Genomic DNA, 13,942 nt, shown 5'->3' on the forward strand with positions numbered 1-13,942 from the left:
GAGGTGCTCCATTCTAGTCGAAGTGAGCTAACAAGGGTTGAGTTTGTAATTTATCTGTTCTTAAAGCCCTCTTTACCATTTATTTCAGAGTTCAGAGCATTATTCCTTTCTGATGGAACTGTCTGAATCCTGGTCTTAGTTCAGTGTGTCTGATTGCACCCTCCCAGGAAATACCCACAGGAGGGGTTGGGAGAAGAAACTCTATTGTGTTGTCTTCCCAAGGTTTTCACTGAGGAGTGTGTGTCGGGATGGGAGAGATTTGTCCCCACATGGACCCAACACCAAGCACAAGTTTAGCCCCCATCGCCCCAGATCTGCTCTCTGCACAGAAGACTACTCCACACTAACTCCTGTTGTGTTTCTGGTGGCATAGTTGCTGGAGTTGTGCTGACAGGACTCCAACCAGCTTCTTCCACTGAGACCTGAAAGAGGAAAGTTCCCTCGCACAAGAGGACTAGCTAAAATGTTCGGTTTAGGCTGCAATAACTTTATGGTAGCCTCACTGCTGGTTTGATGGGCTATATGTGGGAGGAGGGTTAGAGGAAGGGCTGTGGATACATTTTAACCACGGCAGCAAGAGAAGTGAAAATATCTGGCCAGGAATGTACAAGTTACTTGAACAGGGAGAAAGCATTGGAAAGGAATCCATGCCCCCTCTTACAGTAACAGTTATCTCAGTGAGCTGTTCCAAATAGGTGGCCAGCAGAATGCATTTCCATCAGTGCACACACACACGAGAAAGTAGCAGAGTTGCATGTGCGTTTTTCTTTTTTAAAGCTTCTGGGGATAATTAGGAGAAAACTTGCACAGCTTTGCCCTTTTTCAAAATGGTTGCCACTCTATTGTTCTTAATGAGTTGAAGCACAAAACTGTCCTCAATTAAAATGCCTTTGCAGGCAGCAATGAGGCCTGCCTTAGCAAAGATGGATGCTACCTCTCATGTTTCCAATTGGACTAATGCAGAAATTGGGCTTAATAAAAACAGCCCTCCTTTGCGCTGTCAGGAGGCAGCGAGAGGCAGTGGGACAAGGAGGACAGTGGAGAAGCAGGTCATGGGAGGTAGGGGGGTGCGAAAGGGCACATGAAGGGGGCCAGCAAATCTAGTAGAGTAAGGAGGGTGGCTGTAGGAAAGAGGAGTGGGGCACCAGGGAAGACTGAAGGGGGCAGAGGAACCGTAGGGTTAGGATCAGTAAGGTGCAGCAAGGAATAGGGGCAAAGAAGATTCAAAGGGTGGGAGCTGAGGGGGACAGGTGGGAGTTGGGAGACTGGTGGGGCAAAGAGGAGAATGTAGTGGGGCAGAGATCAGGAGGGAGAAAGGACAGTGAGTGGTGGGAAAGGAGAAGGGGAATCTCCCATCAAGCAGTCAGGAGCAGGACAATTGTGTGTATGTTCATTTCAGGGTAAGTTGAATCTCAAAATTATCAGACACAATTGAGATCAGGCAGCTTCCCATAAAGCCAAGCCCTCAGTAAATGAGCATTGGTACACAGATCTGCGTGAGCTCAGGATGCCTTCAGTGGTGGATTTTTAGAACTGAAACAAGACCAGACTCTGCACCTCTCATTTCAAATTCTTATTTGGTCAATGAGAAGAGTGAATAAACAGCGGAGCGAAAGCAGATCCAGGGCATCCAGCTAGTCTGGTCTATCAGTATGGGTTGGATGAATGACTATAAGGTGGACAGAAAGCCAGCTAGATTGCTGGCTCAACAGCTCAATGTCTATGTTGGCAGCCGTTATCAAGCAGAGTGCCCAGGAGTCGGTCCTGGGCTGGTTTGTCCACATCTTCATTAATGATCTGGAGAGGATGATGGATTGCACCGCACCTCAGCAAGTTCGCAGGTGACACTAATTGGGGGGAGAGGTAGATACAGTGGAGGGTAGAGATAGGGTCCAGAGTGACTAGACAAATTGGAGGATTGGGCCAAAAGAAATCTGATGAGGTTCAACAAGGACAAGTGCAGAGTCCTGCACTTAGGACGGAAGAATCCCATGCACTGCTCCAGGCTGGGGACTGACTGGCTAAGTGGCAGTTCTGCAGAAAAGGACCTGGGATACGGTGGTGAGAAGCTGGATATGAGTCTGGCAGTGTGCCCTGTTGCCAAGGTGGGTGGGGGGGGGGGGGGGTGTTCCTCCCCTTTCGGTTGAGATGCCCAAGCTGTAGCCAGCTGAAAGTGTCATTCCAAAACTCAAAACCACATCAGATTTTTCTTGCATTTATCCTATAGGTTATTTGTGTGACTACAAACTGGCCAATAGGGTTGCACAAAGGTGTGGGGGGGGGGGGGCAGGGAGGGACGGGAGGGTTCCTCCCCTTCAGAGCTCCTTCGCATGGGTTTTCCTTAGGGAAGAGGTAATCTGGGTCTCATGACATTTGATCCTGGGTGATGAGGAGCTGTTGGGGCATGGCACAGGATCATGGGGCTGTGAGTAACTGGAGATAGATGGAGTTTGACTCCCGCTCAGCATGAAGCTGTGAGACGTCACAAAGTCAGTGAATCATTTTCAATCTTTATCAAACTCATTGCACTTGTAGTCTAGGCCAGATTTGGAAGGTGTCCTCACCCACTCCCATAAACAGCTGAGCCTGTGTGAGTACACAGTTACTATCCAGTTCCTCGGCTTGGCGAGGTAAGGTTTCAGACTGATGCAGTCATCTCACCAAATAGGCCCAAGAGAAAAAGACCATCTAACCGAATGAAATCAGCCTGTATTGCCTTCCCATTCTAGAGGTGTAAAGAGATCTGAGTGCCTGGCCTACACCCCAGCAACCTGTAGAGCAACTTTCCTTTGATATTTTATTTACATGGGATTACATTTAGTAAGAGTAACATTGCATAAAAGCAGAATTTGTTCTTCTGAATATTGAAACGTTTCTAGTTTTACACCTTCAGTATTACTGTTCCCAGTATGCTTCATACCATATTTAACATGGGTCTTCAATCCTGACGTTCTACATTTTAAACCTCTGAACGATTTTCTACTTAGCTAGATCTCTCTTTTGTTGTGAAATTCTGCTCCGGGATATAAAGATTTAGTAACATGCATTCTCGACTTACAATAGCAGCATAAAAATGTACCATGTACTCACAATACCAATCCAAAATATGCAGCATCCTTCACATCAGCAGTACAAAATGTACTGATACTATCTTAAAACAAAGGAATCTGAAAAAAATAAACCTACTGTCCCTTCTCTCGCAGGCACCCCTTGCTACTTTGATATTTTTAGTCTTGAAAAAGAACACTTGTGTCCAAATCCCTCTTTCCTACTCCCCTTTCGGGAGGTGGACACACCTGATGCCCAAGGAGCTGGTAATACTTCTTCCCCAGTCATTTCAAGGCAAATCCCTTTAGGTCCCTTCTACACTGAGAGTTGAGCTGAGTTAGCCTAATTGCTGTTCTAAACCAGTTCAGAGTTATGCAGTTTAAACAGACCTAGAGCTGATAACGATTTAAGACTAAGGTTGGTCTACAGTAGTAGCATATATTAATGTTCATACAGCGCCATGAATGATGGTTCTTCGAGACAAAACCTGATCACCCTAAAGGGACCACTATGTCCCTATTTTATAGGGACAGTCCCGATTTTTGGGTTTTTTTCTTATATAGGCTCCTATTACCCCTCACCCCCGTCCCAATTTTTCACATTTGCTGTCTGGTCACCCTAGGTCCCTTCTCCAAGGATCTTACACAGTGTAGGCTGTAATAGGCTCAGAATGGGTTTGCAAGTATGACTTGCCTTTCAATAACTGCATGTTTTCCGTTACTCATGTCTAGGTGGGAAGGATTTTCAGTATTGTGGGAGGAGGCCCAGCTCTGGAGCGGAACAGTGGGAGGTTGAGAGGTCTCTTTCAACACAGGTAGTGAGAGGCTGAGAATCTCATTCACATTTCCCTCCTGGCAACACAGACCACAACCGCTAGGGCATAGGTGGGATCGCTACCCTGTGATCTGTGAAACCCACCTGGAGAGCTACCAGACAGGCTGAAGGTACCTGCTGGGTAGCGTCCCATGGGAAGGACTCTTACAAGCAGAATACAGCAAGTAATTTAAATCCTGCTGCCTAAGACTAACCAGTTCTGTTTCCCCCGCATGTTCACAGGCATTACAATGAACTTTAAAAGGTATTTCATAAGAGTGCTGCACCGTCTCCAGAAGGGGCCGGGATACACATACAAAGAGCTGCTGGTCTGGTACTGCGATAACACCAACACGCATGGACCCAAGCGCATCATCCGAGAGGGGCCAAAGAAGAAAGTCATCTGGTTTTTCCTGACTCTGCTCTTCGCATCTCTCGTCTTCTGGCAATGGGGGATCCTCATTTACACATACCTCTCCTACAGTGTCAGTTCATCTCTCTCTATAGGGTTTAAGACCATGAAGTTCCCAGCAGTCACAGTCTGCAATGCCAGTCCTTACAAGTGAGTCCCCTGTCTGCACCAAGTGTGAAGCTGACTTGCTCAGGGACATTTCCAGGGCCTAGTGCTATAAATCTCTTCCATCTCAAATTGCAAAGATGCGGGATTTCTGAAAGTGTGCATTGTCATTCAGCAAACTCTTAAGCAAATGAAAACAAAAGAAATGAATGAAAACACTTTCTGCAACCCAACCCCATTATCTGGGTGCCACGAAAGGCCAATATCTGCTCTCAGTTACTCCAATGTAAATTCAGAGTAGCTCCTGTGAAATCAGGCAGTCCAGTGACTTCACTGGACATACTTTAAATTTACATCAATATGACAGAGCAGAGACATGACCCTAAGTGTAAAGGCCATCCCAGTCTGTCTCCCAAAACTCAGAGCAGACCCACAATGAGTGGGCTGATTTTTATATCTTCTCCTAGAGTGGCTCCTGGGTGTTAGCCCACTGCTGACCCAGAAACATGAGTTATTTGAAAGATAATGACATTATTTCTGTAAACACAGCAAGTCATCAGTAAAACACTGATTGTTTAGCGCCTCACTAATTCTATATCTGGTTCTTGCTCCAGGGTCTGGCAGGCAGGATACACGTTCTAGCATAGATCACACTTCATACATGGACTGCATTCATTTTTCAGTAACTCTTTATGAAGCTACCTAAGGCCCGTGTTCTCTATAGAAATTCAATCTACTGCAAGCCACTGCCACCTTCCCAGCAACTGCTAACTGCTCTTTGTCCTTCAGATACTCCAAGGTGAGGCATCTATTGAAAGAGTTGGATGAGCTCACTGAGGCAGCCCTGGAAAGGATTCTGCAGTCCAAGCACGGGGACGCAATCTCAGCTCCCCCACTAAACTCCAGTGAGACTGTTTCTCAGAGGTTAGACCTGAAGCTCTGGAACCAGATCCCCTTGGTTCTGATTGATGAAAGTGACCCAGACCATCCCGTCATTATCGATCTCTTTGAGACCAACCAAAGTGGCTCAGGAACCCAACCCAACAATTCCTCTCCTGCCCTGTCCAACGTGACGTCAGAAGCGAAGAAACACCAAGTGGCAGTGAAGCTGGTAAGTGGAGGTTTATGGCTCCCTGCGGACGTGCTCTGCACTTCGCTCGAGGACACGTTACATTGTGAGCTGCTTGGAGCAGGGATTGTCCTTCTGTTCTGTTTCTGGACAGCACTAGCACAGCAGGGTCCCGGTTGAAGTCCGGGGCTCCTGGGTGCTATGATAGTACAGAGAATAAATAGAGTTAGACCTTGGGAGCAAGGCAGATAGGGCTTGTGATGGGGGCTCCACTCACCGCTAAGGTGGCATCTCCTGGTCATTCCGGGGAATAGCTCACAAGGTCACCGCCGCTTCCCACCATTACACACCATCTGTCTGCCTCTGGGTCTGAGCTCCACGAGCTGCTACTGCCTCTTCGTGACTCAGCCCTCCGGCCAGGTCACTATACGTGTGTTCCCCTTCTGGCATATCAAAGTCTTTCCTCACCAGCAGGCCTAGGCAGTCTTCCCATTCGCTGCCTCAGAGTGCCACTTCCTCTGTGGCTGGCAGGGAACCCAGGCCTGCCCTCTACTGCGGGTCCCAGCCTTGGGGCCTTCTTGCCAGCTGTCAAGGTCTGTTGCCTTCTAGATCTTACAGCCTTTCCATGAGTCCTGTCCTATGTTCTTGGCTCCCAGGTTTGCCAGCCAAAACACACCTCCCTTCTCCCAGGGAGCAACTGCAGACTTCCCAGCAGCCGCCCCTTATGCTTCCAATTTCCTGCCTTTATAGTCCCAGCTCAGTTCATTCCTCCTCAGCTGGGCTCCCTCCCTCAGTCCGGGGATTGCTTAGCCACCTGATTCCCATCAGCTGTGGCTTCTTGGGTTCATTAGCCCCCCTATCCGCCCCCTCCCCCCGCTTAGCCTTCACTAACCCTTTCAGGACAAGTGCAGGGTGAACACCCCATCGCAGGGCTCTCTCCATCCAAGAGAGGCTTCAAATGGGGCCTCTGGATTTTGTTTCTCCACCAGGGTTCTCTCTTGAAAAGCTGCATCGTGTGGTCTGGGCTGGCTCACAAAGGGACCCTGGCACAGCTCAGTGCATCACTTCCAGCCATTTTCTCTCCATTTAGAGCTGGCGGGAACTGAACACTAACCCCATGTCAAATGATTTCCCGCACAGGGACACACTGGGTGCATGGCTGGGGACTGCTCCGTCAGGCTGGTGCATCTCTAGAGGGTTGTTCCATAGGACTCGCCGGTGTACTGGGGGGCTGCTAGGTTTGAGATTTTTTAATCACACCAGCATAGAACCAGTTTGTTTCACTTCTAATCTTTTGGGCCTGATCCTGCCCCAAGTGACACACCCAGGACCCTGGCTGCAGTCATTCATTAGGGGTTCTGAGGGTCCCCACCAGGATCAAACACTCAAGGCTTGTGTGGATGAACAATTAGTGCACAGCAAGCTGGCGTGTAAATCTCTCTCATGCTAGCGTGCTGCATAGTGACGGTCTGCTTGGACTCTGCTCCTGCACCCGGAAAGCTCCTGAGTACACCGCTATCCACCCCATGGGAGGAGCGCAGGGCCGCATGGTAACTGAGCTAGGTGCAACCGACAGCAGATGGGTTCCAAGGTGAAATTCACCTGTGGTGTTAGGGCAGTGTTAGATACACCAGTCCACTGAAGCCTTGCCCTGGGGACCATGGGCAGAGCTGCACTTAGATGTCCTTGCTCTGCAGAAAGGGCCTCCATGCCAGCCATGCAAATGCCATGCGGGCAGTGGTAATGGAGTGGGCTGGGGGGTGGCCACAGGATTTACATTCATGTATGCTGTGACCCCAATACCCTGTGAATGCTACAGAGGGCCACAGTCACTACTCCAGCCCATAGATTATCCCATCCCTCTGAACACAAGGCCAGCTGCCTGCTCGTTGTCTGTTAGTTACACATTGAAATCTAACTCCATGTGTCTTCAGTGCCCCCACAAGGACACTCCCCAGTGCATCTACTGGAACTTCACCAGCGCTGCCCAAGCGGTGACAGAATGGTACATTCTACAGTCCACTAGCATCCTCTCTAAAGTCCCGCTGCAAGAGAGGATCAGGATGGGCTACCAGCCAGAGGACATGATCCTAGCATGTCTGTATGGGGCAGAGCCCTGCAGCTACAGGTACGTGGAACCCACCGAACTTCTGCTTACTCTCAGGGTCGCTTGAAACTATACAGGGCAGAAGAAGTATGAAGCTCTTCAGAGCAGGGACCACTTTCTCCTGTGTCTGTACAATGCTGAGCGCAATGGGGTCCTGGTCCATGATGGAGACTCCTAGATGCTGTGGAAATAGGAATAGTTACTACTACTACAAATTATTAAATCACGTACAAGCCAGGGCCTCACACGGCGGTGTGATTCCTGCTCTTTTTATTGTCTTTCTAAATATTTTCATTGTACAGAATCAAGTCCGTAAAAGGCAAAGAAAAATGTTCAGCTAGAAGTCTGTATTAATCTGTAATAGAAACAGCACACACGTCTCACGGCTTACAGCAGTGAATTGCAGTTTGGCTTTAATCCATTCAGTGTTGCTGGGTGCTTGTTAGCCTGAATGGAGCAGGGATCTCAAAACAGAATCTCAAACCAAATTATGAAATGGCCTAAGCTTGAACTAGGTATTACCATCGCAGCTTCCCCATTTGGAGTGTTACTGGATCTCACTTGGTTTAAATTGTAACCAGTCCCTGTTAAAGCCTCCAGCCAAAGTAGTTAGTTATTTTAAAAAAGAAAATAAGACACCTCAGTTCGTGCTGCAGCTCTGTCTCTGCGATCCCAGCTAGTGCAGAGTCTCTACTTGAGTCGATTTCACGAGAGTGAAGTGCAGCAGGGGAAACAACGCATGTAATCAGCTTTATGGCAGAATATTTTTTAATTAAAAAAAAAAACCACCTCAATTCAAAAACTTCAACCTCAAAGACCATTCGCCTGACTGGTAATTAGTGATGGACAAAGCTACTGTGATCGGCTTCAGCAGCTCAAGGGGGTGGCTGCTTTTCTTAAGCTTTTCTCAGTGAATCATGAGATTGCCAATGCTCCCTACTTAACACTAGAGTAATGTATCCCGCAGGATTTTCCCAGCTGCAGTGGCAGAGTAAAATATTCTCAGGGTGGGGTTGGTTTGAGTTCTAGAAGCAGGTTCAGGTTGGTCTTTATTTGCTCTGAGTTTGTTCACTTTCCCTGCTTATAGTGTCTCATTCTTGTCCACAGGCTCCAACACACAATTAGAAAAACCCTACTGGTGAAATCTGATAGTGCTCTCACTTTAATTCCATGTATAGATTGGCATACTGAGAAGTGAACACTTACAGCTTAGCTGGTAAAGTCTGGGTAACTGAGATCAATTTAATTCTGAACAGTAGCATTGCAAAGGAATTTGCTGGCAAATATTAGTTGTAATATTTATATTATGTGTAATATCCACGTCAATCAATAGAAATGACCCTAAGGAGCAAAAGAGCTGACATGTCCATGGGCTGCAGGGTGGTTATGGATTAGTTAATATCAACACTGCTCCATGTTCCCCTGCAAATGAGTGAGACCTATGTGCTCTTCACAGCTGCAGGATTAGACCCGTAGCCATTTCTCATCTTCCTTCTTCCAGCTGTACAGACTGAGTCACTGAAAATGCACCTGCGGTTACTGGTGGAGGATCATTTTGGATGATTTGGAACTAACATAAGCACAGAGACTTTATTACTCTTCTGTCATGGTCTTATTTGTACCAAGTGTCCCAGTATGGAACAATGCTAGTGTGTCTGTGTACCAAGTAGAAAGCCTGGGCATTGTCACTGTTTCTTCCTGTCAGCAACAAAGCCATTTGCCCTGGGCATATTCCCAAGGCTGCTGATTACCATTTGGGTATCAGTGGAGTTCATGAGAGCTGCTAATCTGCAGGGCGCTTGGGCACCAAATGTCCGCTCTGCAGTCTTCCAACACTCGTTATTATCCTCCACGTGCTCTCAGAGTGGAACCTATATTGACAAGAGTGGGGGCGCCACCTGCTAACAGAGGAGAGACTGTGCCAATGCACATGACAGATGTACTTGCCCATCTGTGTTTGAGAATGTACTAACTTCCCTTGGTGCCAGGCGACTTCCAAGAGGTGCTCTGCTCAGCTCAGCAACTTTTAATTGTCCAGTCGTCCCTTCTCTCTGACCCGCTACTGGTGTGTCTGGCGATATGCACCCAGGATAGGGGATAAGAAGAGTCCCAGTCCCAGCTCTGTCACTGACTCCTCATGACCACGGACAAGGAACTAAGGCCATTCTTTAAACTTCACACCCTAAAGCCGAGCACATAAGCGACCTGACTTTCAGAGGCACCTAGCACCTTTGGAGCCCAACTGGCTCCTTTGAGAGTTTGTCTGAATAACTAACCCTGGAGCGCAGCATGTGGCTCGGTGTACTGGTCTCAAGCAAAGGCAAGCCCTTGGTTACACACGTTTTCCTAACAGGTTGCTGGATAATACACTTCTTCCCTCATCATGCCTTGTGACTGACAAACCCTTTGTATTTGCAGAACTGAATATGATTCCAGCCTAGGCTGTAACGAGCCCTTCCCAGAGTACTGCTCTGTACAGGACGTTACAAGAATTACCAATAAACAAACAGTTGGGTATTTATCCAAACTGGGCAAGTCAGTTATCACAGCCCTAGGGGCAAGTCAGTTATCACAGCCCTAAGCCAGGCACTTATTTGGGTGTGCCACACTTATGTCACACTGTAGCATTCAATAGAAAATCACAGGCAGGCTCCCTTCCGTCACGGTACAGCACGTACCTCTGAGATGCCAGTTCTGTGGGCAAGACTGTGTCTATACCCTGCCCAGGTGAGCAAGGGGGGTAGTGCTACAAGAAGGCTTTGCCCTCTGCGCAAAGTCAGAGCTGGTGCCCCCCTGACGCAAGCACAGCCAGTGGCACTAACCTGCCCAGAGGAGATGTGCCCTGGCTAGCCCCATGCTGTGGGCTCACAACGGCTGTGCTTCTAGAGGTACTGGATGCACCTTAGGCACAACTGAGGCTCAAGTCACAGCATCTCCTGTGCAGTTTGTTCCCTTCCCAGAGGAAACACCTGCATTTTAGTTCTGTGTTTAAATGTGTGACATCCCCTTCTCCCAGTCTGCCTCCACTGAAACTGGAAAATACTGTATTGACAAGGCCCTTGAATACCATAGTCTAAGTTAGGGGTAGGCAACCTATGGCATGGGTGCCAAAGGCAGCACATGAGCTGATTTTCAGTGGCACTCACACTGCCCGGGTCCTGGCCACCAGTCCGGGGGGCTCTGCATTTTAATTTAATTTTAAATGAAGCTTCTTAAACATTTTAAAAACCTTACTTACTTATATAACTAAACTATTGTTGTATGTAAATATAGACTTACAGAAGAGACCTTCTAAAAACGTTAAAATGTATTACTGGCACGCGAAACCTTAAATCAGAGTGAAAAAATGAAGACTTGGCCCAGCACTTCTGAAATGTGCCGACCCCTGGGCTAAATTCTGTTTGGGTTTTTGGCTAAGCACAACATATCCATGACACCATTTAAGCCTCCTCACAGGCTTTAGCGTCCTGTAAGTGAAGAGCACTGAAAGAATTCACATCATTAAAGACACTGCACCTCCACCTACCTGAAGCTCTGATCTAGCACCTAGGGCATTGCTCCCTTTTCCAGCCAGCACCATGCTTGTCTCAGACGTAGGAGGGATTTCTATAGGACAATGAGTCTGCGACACTGTCAAATTCAATTGGAAAAAATTAAATCTTGCCATTGAAATTAATGGAAAAAAAAAATTCAAGTTCCTCTGAAGTCCCACAAAGAGCTGCTGCTGCTGCTATTTTTCACTAAAGCAATTTGGCTGAAACTGTGCCACTTAAAAACTGAGCATCACATCCCAAAAGAAACTGTTGTATTTGTGTGCACAGCAAATAAACAAGCTAACTGTACATCCCTGGCAGGATATCAAAACGTGATCAATTAGTCCTATTCTTTTACCACCGTAGAGGATCACACCTTATTGTGCATGATTCTTACAGAAATTTCACCCAGATCTATCATCCTGACCATGGCAACTGCTACATCTTTAACTGGGGAATGGATGAGGAAGCCCTGATTTCTTCCAACCCAGGAGCAGAGTTTGGTAAGCACTAAAACCCCAAGGAACAAAGAAAACAGGAGGGTTGGGAAAGGTTTCATCTGCAGCAAACGAGTTCTGTTACAGTTTATGAAGAGGCCAATTTATGGTATCATCTAGGGCCACGACAGGGGATGGAATCACTTGACAACTGTCTGTTCTGTTCATTCCCTCTGGGGCACCTGGCATTGGCCAGTGTCGGCAGACAGGATACTGGACTAGATGGACCATTGGTCTGACCACATATGGCCATTATGTTCTTATGAATGAGTTCTTGGGGGCACAAGGGATGGATAGGGAAATGATAACTGACCGCCAGGATTAGAAAGGGGGTAAACCCCACAGAGGGATATGGATTACATATGGAATGGCAAAAGATAGAACATGGAATAATGGGATGACTGTAAGAAAAGTGCATCTCAGTTGAATACTTGGGGAAACACCCACAGAATCAGGTGTTTCCTTCCCACACATTGAAAAAGACTCTTGCACTCAGCCAAAGCATTAACAAGTGTAACAATGGTCAATCTGAGGATGAAGGGTCTGTTCTCCTCTCTCAGCAGAGAGGGATTTCCCTGCATAGTAAGAGAGTTCCCTGAAACAGTCATGTTTATATAGAAATGTTGCACTTCATAGTTTGGGGTTTTGAATATAGTGTTTGGTACCCATAGGGCTGAAGTTAATTCTGGACATCAGCCAACAAGACTACATTCCCTACCTCACATCTACTGCTGGGGCCAGGCTTATGCTGCATGAGCAGAAGAGTTTCCCGTTTCTTAAAGACCAGGGCATCTATGCCATGTCTGGGACAGAAACCTCTATCGGCGTATTAGTGGTATGTGTGACATTTCATCAGAACAAACCATTGGAGAACAATACTCCCGGTATCTGATGGGACAGCAGCCAAGTTTGTTTTCAGTCTTGGCTGAACTGGCTCAATCCAAAAGAGTCAAGTTATCCACTAGCTACGGCTTGGAACATTGTTTATGAAAGATTGAATGCAACTTATCCGGAAAACTGCTTTATCGAAGCCAAAAGCCACAGCTTAGGTAATTGTTGCCTCTTCCCTCCATGTGTCAGCAGCTGCAGGGCTAAGCGAGTCCAGTGACATTTAACACTGCAGCTAAGGTAACTGGATGGCGTCTTTGGGGCTGGACAGCTCTTTCTTGCCCCCTGCTTCTCACTAAGGTGCAGTTACCAGAATGTTGCACGTGCTGACTGACCCTGTCATTAGTCTTAAGAGCATTGTATCATTGTCATTATCATCGTAGTCTTCCTAGAATTATACAGACAGCAGGTGTCAGGTTTCTTTCTGTACGCTCAATGAATAAGGTACTGGGAATAAGGTACTGGTCTTGCTGGCTGTGCCTCTGTCAGCCTTTGCCATGCACTGACTGTGGCTAAGACAACCCCCTCATCATAGATCTCAGCTTTTCACTCAATCCTCCCCTTCCTGTCTGTGGGCAATAATGCAGTTGTCACTGGAACCTAGAACTCGGGGTTTGGGACAGGGTGGAACCCATGGATCTGCCATTAACCCTCCCCAGGAGACAATCAGATGGGGTCACAGAGCAGCGGGCTCTGAGGAGGTCCTTGCTGTGTAATCCAGGAAGCCCCAGGCTCCTCCTGAGCACCAAAGAATTCCAGTTCAGCTCCATATATTTCCTGAAGATGATGTTCCCTGAATATTGTAACCTGTGGATATTATAGCCTCTCCAGCACTGCAAAGATCGGGGAAATTGCAGGATCTGTGAGTCTGAAAGGGTCTTGCACCAAACAAACATGTGACAGAAAGGAACTATGACTACAACATACAAATATTTGGTGGGTTTGGTTTTCTTTCAGGATGAACTTGAGCGGATGGGTTATCCCTACAGCGACTGCACTATGAATGGGTCAGATGTCCCTGTAAAAAATCTTTATAACGAATATAACACCTCCTACTCCATACAGGTAAAGGCATTATTAATTAAAACAATTTTTAAAAAACATTTTAAACTATTTAAATTCTTTATTTATATGAACGATTCTAGAGAATAAGAAAGTTAAACATAAGAGATCAGAATCTCTAGAATAACCATTAAGCATGAACTAAGCACAAGAAACGCTTTTTAAAAACACAAATGAGAGCCCTAATCTTGCAAACACTTATGCATGTCCATAACTTCATACATATGACTGTTCTCACTGAGGTCAGTTGGAAAACTCATGTGCATGTTTGCAGGATCAAAACCTAACAATTTATCTATTCAAAGTGATATTAAGCCACTAGGAATTTTTAAATTGCTCAGAGAATCCAGTTCAGTGTAATTCTCTGTCACTCAGTCTTACTACACAGATTGCTGAGCAGGGTGGAGA

At 46.9% G+C, this 13,942-nt stretch overlaps 1 protein-coding gene across 2 annotated transcripts in view; it reads left to right on the forward strand.

The window, feature by feature from the left end:
• Positions 1 to 13,942, forward strand: part of SCNN1B (sodium channel epithelial 1 subunit beta) — a 40,545-nt gene that overhangs the window by 14,399 nt on the left and 12,204 nt on the right. Inside the window, exons 2-7 of one of the 2 annotated variants that reach the window (XM_032766204.2) lie at positions 4,105 to 4,423; positions 5,168 to 5,489; positions 7,382 to 7,575; positions 11,487 to 11,590; positions 12,256 to 12,419; positions 13,430 to 13,537. In XM_032766204.2, the coding sequence (XP_032622095.1) occupies positions 4,113 to 4,423; positions 5,168 to 5,489; positions 7,382 to 7,575; positions 11,487 to 11,590; positions 12,256 to 12,419; positions 13,430 to 13,537 (1,203 nt within the window). In that variant the 5' untranslated portion in view covers positions 4,105 to 4,112. Of the gene's footprint in view, positions 1 to 3,581; positions 4,424 to 5,167; positions 5,490 to 7,381; positions 7,576 to 11,486; positions 11,591 to 12,255; positions 12,420 to 13,429; positions 13,538 to 13,942 lie in introns of those variants that run through there. The other variant, XM_032766203.2, reaches the window with a different exon arrangement.

The sequence above is a fragment of the Chelonoidis abingdonii genome, chromosome 9, assembly GCF_003597395.2.
Source record: "Chelonoidis abingdonii isolate Lonesome George chromosome 9, CheloAbing_2.0, whole genome shotgun sequence".
NCBI classification, from domain to species: Eukaryota; Metazoa; Chordata; order Testudines; family Testudinidae; genus Chelonoidis; species Chelonoidis abingdonii.